This window comes from Hemicordylus capensis, chromosome 3 (assembly GCF_027244095.1).
Source record: "Hemicordylus capensis ecotype Gifberg chromosome 3, rHemCap1.1.pri, whole genome shotgun sequence".
Lineage (NCBI taxonomy): Eukaryota > Metazoa > Chordata > Lepidosauria > Squamata > Cordylidae > Hemicordylus > Hemicordylus capensis.
Window position 1 is genome coordinate 355,026,838 of NC_069659.1, and position 12,956 is coordinate 355,039,793.

The window sequence follows — 12,956 nt, forward strand, 5'->3', positions numbered from 1 at the left end:
TAAGCAGAAAGTCCAGAGAAGACCTGGAGCCTATGGCTCTGGACCTATACATTTTTACTCAGAAACGTCTAATGGCACTTGATTTCTTCCTGCATCCTGAGAGACGATGTATGTTTGGAACCATGCTTTTAGAAGCACTGGACTTTAACTTACCATAAAGATAAGAAACTCTGAACTCTCAATCCAAACCAAACTAGAATAATCCAATGCCCTCTAATAATGAATGCAAAACTAAAATAATAACCTGTAGTATAACTATAAAGCCTATGCATGTGCTCTAAAAGAAATGTGCTACAACATTATTAGAGAATTGGGTGACCTACTCATATGCTAACAATGTGAGTAACACGGAATATAGCCCCCAACATAATCCTGGGGGCAGAGACCCAGGATGATTGACGGCTCACCTCTTGTTTGCCCATCTAAGATTTGCCCATTTGAACGTTCGGCTCCATACCCTAACTGGCTCCCCTTCCCCACGTTTGGCCTCATGGCAGCCATTTTGGAGGCCGTCACGCATGCGCCTGGGCCATTGGTCCCTGCTGGAGCCGGGCCCGAACTTGTTTGGACTCAAGTCAGATTGGGTCTGGCTCTAGTGTGCACAAAACCGAACAGGACCCGGTTCAGCTCGAGTCCAGTTTAACTCGAGCTGAATCGGGTCTCCTGGTTTTGTGCATACCCCTAATTCTGTTGATGCTGCCTCTGTCTGTGATTGACTCTGGACCAGCCTTCAGTGGGTAGCAGCTTACCTTGCAGCAGTGTGCTTAAGTGGGATCTGAGCATCCCTCTACGGAAGGTGGATCCAGGGAAAAGCAAGAGCCCGCTAGTGACTCGCACCTCCACTTCCCAGGAAGCAGCAGCTGCAGCTGTTCCAGTGCTTCTGAGAACAGGACTAGAAGTCCTAGCATCCCTGGTGGGGAAATGAGGCTCTGAGTGCCCTTCCTAGAAAGGAGAAGCCTCTCAGACTCGTTCAAGCATCCCGGTCTAGGCCCTGGCAGGAGAAGGGTTCTCCATGAAGGCCGAGTGCCTGCAGTCATCTCTGCTGCCTCTTCCTTTCCCCAAGGAAAGAAACTTGATTGAGGAGGGGAAAGTAGAAGCGGTTCTCTGCAGCAGGGGAAACTCATTTCTGCTTGCCTGCTCCCAGGATGCTACCAGCTGAGCTGCATTTGTCCCAATATTGATGGCACGCATTCAAGCAGGAGCATTGGCTTATTTGGTTTTGGTCTTATTTATTTACCTCGTTTAATGCTCAATGCCCCCCCCCACCCCCCCGCCGCTCATTTGTGTTCTCAGTGCTAAAAAGAAGTCAAAAGTATATCAACAGATTTCAGTTTCTTAAAATGGAGGGCATATCCATTGAGTCACATAGGATCTGCAGACCTTTGGAATCCACCAAGCCTTCTCCACTGGCGTTGTATGAACAGAGGGAGCTGCCTTTTACTGAGCCAGTCCTTTGATGCATCTAGCCCAGAGGTGCCCACCCCCTGTTGGGTTGTGTGAACCGGCTCAGATTCGAGTGGCTGTGCGAGCCGGTCTGGTTTGAGTGGCTCAGCCTCGAACTGAATGGGGTCCGGTTAGGTAGGATCAGGTCCGAACTGAACCAATTGGGCCAGTTTGGGCCCGGTTCAGAGCCCTACTGGCAAAGGGGACTCTGCCGAGTATTCCCCTTTGCTGGAAAGGGGGCAGCGGGAGTGGGGGGCTTCTAAAAGTGGTTTTTTAGAAGTGGGGGGCTTCTAAATGTGGCCCTGGAAACAGAGGGGCAGGCTGCAGGGGTTGGGGGAGCCACCGCCCCCCCCAGCTGCCTCAGCCACCACATTTAAACTTCCTTTAAAAATTTCACTTTAAAAAACATTTTTAGAAACCCTCCACTCCCGCTGCCCTTTTACCGGTAAAGGAGAATCCTCACTGGATTCCCCTCTGCCGGTAGGGCTCAGAACTGGGCCCAAACCAGTTCAAATTCAAACGGAACCCTGCAGGTCCCGGTCCACAGGGTGGGCAAAACTGATCTGGCTCCGCCTGGTTTGAATCCAGTGCAGACTCGAAGTGATCCGGGGAAACTGGTTTTGTGCACATCCTTACCACCCTGACAAGCAGCGACTCTTTAGGTCAAGGGTTCCCAACCATGATGGGTTCCCAGGTGCTGTTGGACTATAACTCCCATCACCCCCAGCCATAATGGGGCGGGAGATGATGAGAGTTGTAGTCCAACATCATTCGGGGACTCTAGGTTAGGAACTTCTGCTTTTGGTCTCTTAGAGCTCTGTCTTTACCTCATTGCCCGAAATATTAGCTGGAGATGCCGGGGCTGAACCTGGGACCTTCTGCAGGCAAAATATGCCTCCTGTTGTGGGATGGCCTCTTCTTCCCCCAAAGTCGTGTCCGAGGGCCATGTCACTGTATTTTCCCTGAGATTTCTTTGAGTCCTAGTTAGAGAGTTTTCTTTCCAAGAATAGCGGTGGGCTGCAGAAGGCGGGTTTGATGTGTGAGAGCTTTTGCAAACGGCCCTATGAAAAGAGGTGCTAAGCACCTAGATCCTGGTCTGTTGGCCTCCTGTCAGTCAAAGCATCCCTGGATTACGGAGGGGCGTGCAATCCAGGCTCTCGGAGCAGAATTCAGTCTGGCTGAGTGCAGGACCCAGACCTGCCCTCTCCTGTCTCTGTGCCCAGAATGAATCAGTGGACAAGTTTTTCCCCTCCAGTCAGGGGCGGATTAAGCTTTTTGCTGCCCTTTTATCTTAAACAAAAAAGGTTTGCCTTTTTAAAAAAAAGGGGGGGGAAGTGGGGGGGGGCGGACTTTCTCCTCGCCCACTCCACCCTTGCTGCAGCAGCTGCTGTCCACAGAGAGGGGCGGCAAAATTTGAGGGAGAGCAAAATTTGCTGCTCCTGAAATTTTGCCGCCATAGGCAAATGCCTCCTCTACCTCTCCGTTAATCCACCCCTGCCTCCAGTCTAATGCCAAGTACTTCCTTGGGAGAGATGTCACAGCTAGAGCCTTCTGGAGGACCCGGAGGACCCTTCCGCTGGAAGCTGGCGCTGTTCTTCTCGCATTCGGTGTGGCCGGGAGACTTCAGTATTGCACTCCAGTGACCTGTTTAATCCAAGGCAGACTCAGGAGCACGTTGGAGTACACCCCGTAGCGATCGTTCAGGCCGCACCCGTCACCCCAGGACACGGTCCCTATGAGCTGCCACTGGCCCGTCTGGTTGCCCAGAGTGACCATGGGGCCTCCCGAATCGCCACTGCAAGCGTCTTTTCCTCCTGAGTGAGAAAGGGAGAACACACATCAGTACAATGGTATCTTTCAGCCTGAATAAGGCACCGACTTCTGTGTAGCATGGGCAGATGGAAGAACCGGACCCTTGCTTTGACTCCCTGCCTGGACCCTGTTGTGTCCAAGAGACTTTCCCTTTTGCAAGACTGGTGAGGAATAAATCCAGTAGTGGCAGCTGGGGTATTCTTAGCTGGGTAACACAGGAAGCTGCCTTCTACTGAGTCAGACCCTTGGTCCATCTGGCTCTGTAAGGTCTACGCAGACTGGCAGTGGCTTCTCCAAGTTCGCAGGTGAGAGTCTCTCCCAGCCCTATCTTAGAGCTGCTCCCAGCGAGGGAACTTGAAACCTTTTGCATGCAAGCAGGCGCAGGTGCTCCTCCCAGAGTGGCCCCATCCCCTGGGGGGTGGGTGGGGATATCTTACAGTGCTCAGACATGTAGTCTCCCATTCAAATGCTAACCAGGGTGGACCCTGCATAGCAAAGAGGACAATTCATGCTAGCTACCACAAGGCCAGCTCTCCTAATTAATTAATAATTAATTAATTAAAACATTTCTATACCACCCAAAACTTGTGCCTCTGGGAGGTTGGGAGTATGGGATTGAGAGGGGGGAAAGGCATGCCCCCGTGGGGTGGAGAAGGGCAGTGGCAGCGAAGCCCATGGTCGTGGGGAGCAGTGCTTGCTACCATGCTGTACCCCTCTTTGTGACTATGCCTGAGGTCATCGCTCCCCCCTGCGTCATGGAAGGGCCACCCCTATGAGCACAGGCCTTGTGTGCAGAACGTTCCAGCTTCAGTCCTGGGTATCTCCAGGGTAATGAACCCCAGGCATTAGGGCTGAGAAGGACTTCTCTTTCTGGAGAGCCACGAGCAGGGGAAGTGGTTGACACTTGCCAGGTGGGCCTCCCATCTGTATCCACATGACTGCCGTCCCTGGAATGCCAAACTCAAGATTTGGAATACTTAAGAAATATTTAGAAACGGTACGGTCCAAACGGTGTGTGACGGCTGCAGACCCATGCCTTGAAAAGTGAGTTCTGTCAAATGATGTGTGGATTTCAGGAAAAGAAGCGGCAGGTGGACAGGTAAGCTTGGATGTTGACTGCATCCACTGCTTCCCCTTTCCCATCTTTACCAGCAGTGGTGGGAACATCACAAAACCTGAGGTTTGGATAAAGAATCGCACCCGCACCCACACCCACCCACCCTAGGAAGCAAAATGGCTTCAGAAGTTGGAATGGAACTCTTGACTTCTTAAAACCAAGTGCTGGGTTTTTACCTTGTTTTTCTCCAGCACAGATCATATCTTCTGTTATACCTTTCTGCAGCTTAGCATAGGCTTCCTTGCACACTGCATGGTCTGTCAAGGGGATCTCAATCTGCAACACACAAGGTGGACTCTGGGGTTAGGCCATTGGGAAGGAGGAGTTGCTGGGGCCAATCAGTGCCCCAGGTGTGCAAGAGGGGCCAATAGGGCTGCAGGTGGACTTGGGGACTGGTCAAGATGCCAACCCACAGAAGTAGCAGCAGCAGCAGCTTCTCCATCTATTGGCAGAGCCTTCTGGTCCGTGGTCATTTGGTGACACCATGTTCCAGGTCTCCACTATCTTGTGTATTTTCAGCATGTCCATCACCTTAAGTGGCGCAGCGGGGAAATGCTTGACTAACAAGCAGAAGGTTGCCGGTTCGAGTCCCCACTGATATGTTTCCCAGACTATGGGAAACTTCTATATCGGGCAGCAGCGATATAGGAAGATGCTGAAAGGCATCATCTCCATACTGCGTGGGAGGAGGCAATGGTCAACCCATTTTATCAAAGAAAACCCCAGGGCTCTGTGGGCGCCAGGAGTCAAAATCGACTTGACGGTACACTTTAGGTGGAACATATTTGATGTGACCCATCCCAAAGCCAGTGCAGAAAGCTGAGCCAAGGCCAGCTGCACCCAAGAGCCAGACCCCCTAGCTCTAGCCCAGTGCAAGAACTCTCCTTCCAGCTGGTCACCAGCTGCCTCCTGGCCTTTCGGTCATGCTGTATCCACACCCCAAGAAGCATGACTGGAGTTTGCCAGCTCTGAGGAGCCATCACTGCAGGGCTGAAGGCTTCTGAAGCTCACATTTATATATCCAGCCTTCTGTGGAGCTCTGAGTGGTGCAATTTGAATGCATTAGTTATTTATTTGTTTGGTTTGTTTGTTTGTTTGATTGATTTCTAAACTGCCCTTCCAAAAATGGCTCAGGGTGGTTTACATTAAAATAAAAACAACTAAAATCATTTAACTTCAAATCAGTAACTATAAAAACAAAACAAAATCAATTGACAGTTAAAACATTTTAAACAGTTTTTAAAAACCCTGGAAAACCAGGCCAAACGTTTACAATTTAAAAACCTTGGAGGGCCAGGCCAAACAGATAAGTTTTAAGGGCTGTCCTGAAGGCCAATAATGAACTCAGGTTATGGATTTCTGCTGGGAGTGCATTCCACAGCCCAGGAGCAGCTACAGAGAAGGCCTGCCTCTGAGTTGCCGCCAGATATGCTGATGGTAACTGAAGATGGACCTCCTCATATGACCTTAATGTGCATTGGGGATCATGAAGAAGAAGGCACTCTCTAAGATAACTCAGACTTAAACTGTTCAGGGCTTTAAATGTAATAACCAGCACTTTGTATTTTGCCTGGAGACATATTGGCAGCCGGTGTAACTGTTTCAGAACAGCCATAATATGGTCTCTCTGGGTTGCCCCAGAGACCAATCTGGCTGCTGCATTTTGAACTAACTGAAGCTTCCGAACTACGTACAAAGGCAGCCCCACGTAGAGTGCATTGCAGTAGTCAAGCCTGGAGGTTACCAGATGGTGCACCACTGTTTTGAGGTCATCCTCTTCAAGAATGGACTCGGCTGTCAAATCAGCCAAAGCTGATAGAAAGCACTCCTGGCCATGGCCTCCACCTGAGATACCGAGGTGAGGCCTGGGTCCAGGAGTACTCTCAAGCTGCATACCTGCGCCTTTCAGGGGAGTGCAACCCCATGCAGCACAGGAAGGTCTGACTCATCCCTCACATTCTGATCTCCTACAATCAGCAGCAGCAACCACAACAAATATTCCATCTTGCTTAGATTCAGTTTCAATTTGTTATCCTTCATCCAGCCCATTACTGCCTGTAGGCAGGCATTTAGGGAATGAAAGCCATTTCCTGATTATGCAGATGAAAAGGAGAAGTAGATTTAGGTGTCATTGGCATACTGATAACACCCAGAACCAAATCTCCTGATGACCACACCCAGTGGTTTCATGTAGATATTAAAAAGCATTGGTGACAGAATGGAGCCCTGAGGGACTCCATATAACAGCTCCCCTTTTGAGGAGCAACTGTCACCAAGCTCCACTATCTGGAATCTACCCTATTGATAGGAGCGGAACCACTGCAAAGCAGTGCCCCCTATCCCCAACTCCCCCAGGCAATCCAGAAGGATACCATGGTTAATAGTATCAAATGCTGCCAAGAGATCCAGAAGAACCAACAGAGTCATAGACAGACAGTCATAGACAGAGTTTACTGTCTATTCCCCAGTAAAGGTCATCCATCAGGCCGACCAAGGCTGACTCAACCCCATAGCCAGCTCTAAAGCCAGTCTGAAATGGACGTAGATAAGCAGTTTCCTCCAAAACTGCCTGGAGCTGGTTGGCCACCACCCTCTCAATCACTTTGCCCAACCAAGGGAGAGCTGGCTTCATAGACTGTGCAAGTGTCAACCTTGAGGATCTCTGATCATACAAAGAAGCTAGAAGAGGGACAAGGAGATATGTCTCCCACACTTCTTCCTTGAGTATTGTTGTGACTTTCTAGGAGTTTGCTGGCTGACTCATCTTTTGTCAGTTACTCTCTGGGTAAGTGGCAAGGAGTCCCAGAGGATGTTTTGCCAACAGCTCTGACTCAATGAGTGACACCATGATAGGTCTGGCAAAAGCAGTTGGAAAAGAATATTCGCCATTGCATTAATTAGAATTGAAGAGAATATTTTGGAAAATTATTCTATCCATTCTGTTAAACACTGTGGAGAACGTTCGTTTCCACATCTGCAGGACCCACTCAAAAGAAGGGGCTGAAGATGACACCGCAATCCCCCCTCCCCTGCATGGCTTCGTGTATTAAGCAGACTAAGAAGAACAGGCAAGCTAACGAGAGGGGAGAGAACGCCTGGACTGGAGGAGCCAATGTAGAGCGCTGTGGATGCAGAGTTTGGCCCATCGGCTCCCACCTGCTGCCGATTTCTAAGAATCTTCCCAGCTTCCTCCAATGCTCAACCTGCATATTGGGGTCAATAAAACATATGCTGCAAAGACACCATCAGTTGCCTGTGGCTCTCCTTCCCAGGGAAACCAGAATCCAAGGTGCACTACAAACCCCTGGAAGGAGGGAAACCGGAGTGGCATAACTGTATTCTCAGGTATATAATGAATGCCAGCATCACCTCCACCAGGGCCTCCGGGAGACGGTGCAAGAACTGCTTCCCCCATCCGCTGACAATGACCATGGCGTCTGGGGAAGGGAAAGAGACAGCTGTTGCGTTAGGGATCCAGCACATCTGCCCGTGAGCTCTGTGACCTTGCACAGCTTGATAAAGCAAATCTTCAGACCCCCTAGGCACCATCTTTCTTTCCCCACTAATCAAACACACACATTAGAATGCTTTATGGGACACCGAAGGCAGGTCCTGTTTCCAGGGAATAATTGTTAACAATTAAGCAGGGATGTGTTCAAAACACAATTTGGCTGCCGAATCGCAGGCACATTCCTTTAAAAATGAGGGCTCACCTAGCCCCTTTAAAGTGGAGGGGAGCAAGTTCATCCCACCTCTGCCTCCGCCTCTGATCGCTGCCATGGCTATAATCCCAGCACCCCGCCCTCCCCCAGCTATGCTCACACGCTGGTGGGGCATCTCCCAGCTGCCCCGCGTGGTGCCAGCACACATATGGCCTCCATGGCATGTGCATGATGGTGCCGTGTGGGGGCAGCTGGGAGGCGTCCCACTGGCATGTGGGCATGGCTGTGTGGGGTGCCGGGATTATGGCAATGGCGGCGCTCGGAGGCAGAGCAGAGACGGGCCTGCTCTCCTCCACTTTGCAGGGGCTGGGTAGCCCTCATTTTAAAAGGGATGTGCCCATGATTTGGACACCAAATCAGATTTTGGCACATCCCTACTATTAAGCATTCAGCAAAAGCCAGTACATAAAACAACTGACCATATATTTAGGAACATACGAATCTGCCTTATTCAGAATCAGACCCTTGGTCCATCCTGACCGGTATTATCTACACTGACTGGCAGTGGTTCTCCAAGGTTTCAGGCAGGGGTCTTTTCCATCCCTACCTGGAGATGCCGCCAGGGAGTGAACCTGGGACCCTCTGCCTGCAAAGCAGACAGTTTCCCACTGAGCTTTGGCCTCATCCCCTAAGGGGAATATCTTACAGTGCTCATGTGTAGTTCCTCATGGCTCATCCAACTGCAAACCATGGTGGGCACTGCTTAGCAAAGGGAGCGATTCATGCTCACAGTCACAAGACCAGTTCTCCACCCCATCACAGAGCAAGTGACTTGCCTTAAGACCTATGCACTCCACTTGAAAAGGCCCCACCCTGCTCAGTTTAGTGGGTTCAGTTGCCTTCTCCCCGAATCAAGGATGGGCCCTCTCCTCACCTTCTTGGTGTGAGCCATCTGGGAAGCAAACAGGCATCACGTAATCATTCAGCCGGGCTGCCTCGGAGAGCTCCAGGAGGGCGATGTCGTACTGCAAGGTGGCTGCCTTGTAAGAGGGATGGATGAAAATACTTTGGGGCTGGAGACGCTGTTCCGTATCGTCTTGCCTTTGGGTTCTGTATTTTCCTGCACGCAGAGAGTGTAGGAATGCACATTGGGTCTCCACCATTTTGACAGGCATGCCTCTCCCTTACACTAAAAGCCCCACCTGGGTCTTTGACTTGACACTACAGAAACAGTTTGCTGGCATGATTTACTAAATGCAGTTGGATCTTGTGCAGTAGTTTTACAGCCATATTTGTCAAGCAGTGTTTGTTTCTGGAAGGATTCCTTCTGTCTTTATCTGAACAGCCTCTTCCAAGGGGATTTACCAAGCAAGAGTTCTCTGTTTCTTAGAGCAGGGGGTCCCAACCCGGGGGCCTCCAGATGTTGCTGAACTACAACTCCCACAATCCCCGGCCACAATGAATGGTAGCTGGGGCTGATGGGAGTGGTGGCTCAGCAACCTCTGGAGGCCCCCAGGTTAAGAACCATGGTTTTAGAGCAAAGATTTTTTTTTTTAAGGGCATCGCTCACTCCTAACAAGCATGCACTCCCCAGGAAGCACAAGGAAGATGAAGGCCTTGGAGGGCATTCTGCTGTTTGGTGGGCAACTCAGCTGACAACTGTTAGAAAGGATCTCACCAAACCCAGGTGAAGAGGAACCAAAGCTTTGCAATGGCCATCCACTTACCCAGGATAACTGTGAACGAGGAAGGGCTGATCACGTCAGAGCTTCGGAGAACAGGTTCCTCCGGATCCAATTCATGGTGGAGGCAATGAGCAGCGGTCACAATCCATTTGTTGCCTGGGAAAGAGAGAGATGCTGAACGTTTGCTCCATTCAAGGTCAAGCCCTCCTCCCATAATGCCCTATGGGCAATTCTGTTAGCGTTCGGAGGGGTTAGATGGTTTCTCTACTCCACCTGCTGCAGAAGTGCACAGGTAAGAAGAGCACTGCGAATTAAAATTGTCAAGAGACATGGAGTTAAAGCTCGAAGTAAAGTCGTTTATTTAGGAAATACACCAGTGAGGTTGGAAAGGCTGAGCTGCTTGCTAGATTGGGAAGGGGAAGGGGAAGGAGACAGGAAGAGGAAGTCTGTCTCTCAGGTGAGAGGACGGAAACTGAGACTATCAGTCTAATGAAGTCAAGTCAGGACCAGTGGCGCACCTAGGCAATTTGAGTGCCCAGGCTGCCCCTGCCGTGAGGCTCCCGCCACCGCTCTGATGCTGCTATGGGAGGGGGGGGGCCTGCTCGGCTCACCCCCTCACCCGCGCACATGGCGTCTAGTGTTGGAAAGTTAAAGGACTTTGCGCTGTCTCTTTGCCTCAGACAGTGGAGGACAGACTAGTGAGTCAGAGGGCTAGAGAGTCAAGACATTGGTCATCCCTTCTCCACTGCTCTGATGCTATCCCTTTTGATATGTAGATTGCTAATCTCAGGGAATTCAACTTCCTTCCTCCTCCTCTCTCTCTTGCTACCTGGCTACCTACCTTGCAACATGGCAAGGTTCTCTCCCTGCACCATTTGTGCAGAGAGGATGCAGAATCCAGCTGCATCCACCTAGATAGATAGATTAGAGATCCTAACTCCTCACTTTCCTATCTAGAATGGAGTTCCTTAATAAATGCCTTATATATTGATTTGAAACTATCAATTGGCTCCAAGTTACTTTACTCTCAGCACACATGCATGCCTAACTAATCTACCGCTGTGTTGTGCCTCTGTGCACTCTGCTATATTGAGAAAGGGATTCTCTCACCACAGAGAATTTCCAACATCTAGAATACTATGAAAGTTTGGCAGTTTGGCCTCACAGTGGCAGGGGGGAGGGCTTGTGTTGGTTGGGGGCTTGTGTCATTGGCAGGAGGCCCCCCCCCGGGCCTTTGAAGACCACCCCTGGACCTTAGAGGCCAGGGGCTAGGGCCCCAAGGTCTGGGGGTAAAAGCGCCTCTGGTCAGGACAGAGATAGCGTGATCAGAGTGGAATCCTGTACTCACCATCTCTATTCCCTCATGCCCCTAGTGGTCAAGAGGGTTGCTGGTGCTAAGAGTCGATGCCTTCAGAAGCTGCATCTCCAGATAATTCAGGGCCTCATCCTGGCTTTCCCAAGCTCTTGATCTTGGAAGTGCTCGACTCATGGAGCGAGCAACCTTAACAATTGGACGGGGTAGCAATTTGTCTATATACTGTCGCAGCCGTGGATAATCAGAGGGGGGCATCTCCCTCCCCAGGAACCCTTGCAAGGTTGCAGAGGGGGGCTAACACTCAGATTACAAGCAATAGCAGATCACCCAAGGAGTGCCCCTCGGAAGAGGGGGGCACTGGAAGGAACCCCAGGGGGCCACCTCTCAGATGGTGCAAAGCACAGACTGAGTGTTCCTGGCCTCCTGCTGCCAACCCCAGTCTCCATCCCGTGGGAAACGAGGCCTCAGAGAGGAGAAGCTGCTTCATACGGTTCCAGCAAAGGCCAACGTCCCACACCGCCTTCACCTGGAAGGCATCTCTCACCAGCTCTACAAACAGCCTTTGCGTGATGGAAACTGCACCTTTTGAGATGTCTTAAAAAGTACTTTAATTTTCATCACTGATGGCCCAGTAGATGAGGCCGTAGCTAACGTTGGCAGAGCATCGGCTTTGCATGCAGAAGGTTCAACCCTGGCAGCGTCTCTGGTTAGGGCTGGGGAATAGGCATGTGCACGGAACTGGTGGGGGCCGGTTTGATGGCGTGGGGGGGATTAATTTAAGGGCAGGGGAGGGTGCACTTGCCCCCCCCGCCACGTCCCCCCCCCCATGGGCACACGCTGAAAAATCGATCTGGCGGGGCGGCAGTGTACCTCCCTGCCACCCCATCCACTCCCCGGGCCAGAAGTGACAGGAAGTCACGTGCACGCATGTGCACACACCTGACATGCACATGCCGATGTGCTCATGCACGCTTGTTACTTCCTGTCACTTCTGGTCCAAGGAGCAGATGGGGCAGCAGGGAGGTACCTCCCAGTGTTCGAACCAGTTTGGAGGCCCGTAAAAGGGTGCACATCCCTACTGGTAAAGACTCCTGCCTGAAACCTGGTTGCTGCCAGTCAGTGTAGACAATACTGAGCTAGATGGATCCGTAGCAGGCAGCTTCCTGTGCTGCCTGCAAATGTCCAGCAGATGGGGCTGTGAATGTGTGCAAGGTCCCTGCTGGCTGGCCGTGTGACCAGCCCAGGAGCTCACTCTGGGGAAGGAGTTGTGAACCTGCGGGAGTGTCTGGAGGCAGAGCAAACTCTTGCTTCCAACCCGTGGGCGATCTCTTCAGGCCGCCCAGTTTTTTGCAGTCTGGAAGGGCCCTTCATGCCATTTGCCCCTCAGTCACAGCTGCTTTATTGGGACTGCAAAATCTCTTAGGGTGGGCCTGCCCAGGAGTCTCTGTGCCCCGCTTTTGACTATCTGTCTCTACAGATGGTGATGGAAGTTCAGCCCAAGTTCAGCAAATGTCTCCGCTTGTTGTTGTTGTTGTTCCATTTATTAATTACATTTCTACACCACCCCATCCAACGGCTCTGGGCGGTTTGCAAACTAAAACAAAACATTATCATTCAAAAATCAAACTTAAAACCATACAATCTGAACAATTAAAATAGATCAAAAGAGTTAAAACAATTAAAACCAGCTTAACAAGTTGTAACAGGCAATTTAATGGGGCAGTGGGGAAGCAACTTGACTAGCAAGCCAGAGGCTGCCAGTTGGAATCCTTGCTGGTATGTTTCCCAGACTATGGAAAACACCTCTATCGGGCAGCAGCAGCGATATAGGAAGATGCTGAAAGGCGTCATCTCATACTGCGCAGGAGGAGGCAATGGCCAACCCCTCCTGTATTCTACCAAAGACAACCACAGGGCTCTGG

The 12,956-nt window shown here is 50.9% G+C and overlaps 1 protein-coding gene across 6 annotated transcripts in view; it reads right to left on the minus strand.

Moving 5' to 3' along the window:
- Positions 1–1,313: 1,313 nt before the first annotated feature.
- MASP1 (MBL associated serine protease 1) overlaps positions 1,314–12,956 on the minus strand; it is a 117,878-nt gene continuing 106,235 nt past the window's right edge. For 4 of the 6 annotated variants that reach the window (XM_053309741.1, XM_053309739.1, XM_053309743.1 and 1 more), the window contains 5 exons: positions 9,762–9,875; positions 8,969–9,154; positions 7,742–7,809; positions 4,549–4,648; positions 1,314–3,257 (listed from right to left, as the gene is read on the minus strand). In XM_053309741.1, coding sequence (XP_053165716.1) covers positions 3,067–3,257; positions 4,549–4,648; positions 7,742–7,809; positions 8,969–9,154; positions 9,762–9,875 — 659 coding nt within the window. In that variant the 3' untranslated portion in view covers positions 1,314–3,066. The remainder of the gene's footprint in view (positions 3,258–4,548; positions 4,649–7,741; positions 7,810–8,968; positions 9,155–9,761; positions 9,876–12,956) is intronic. The other 2 variants (XM_053309740.1, XM_053309742.1) reach the window with 2 other exon arrangements.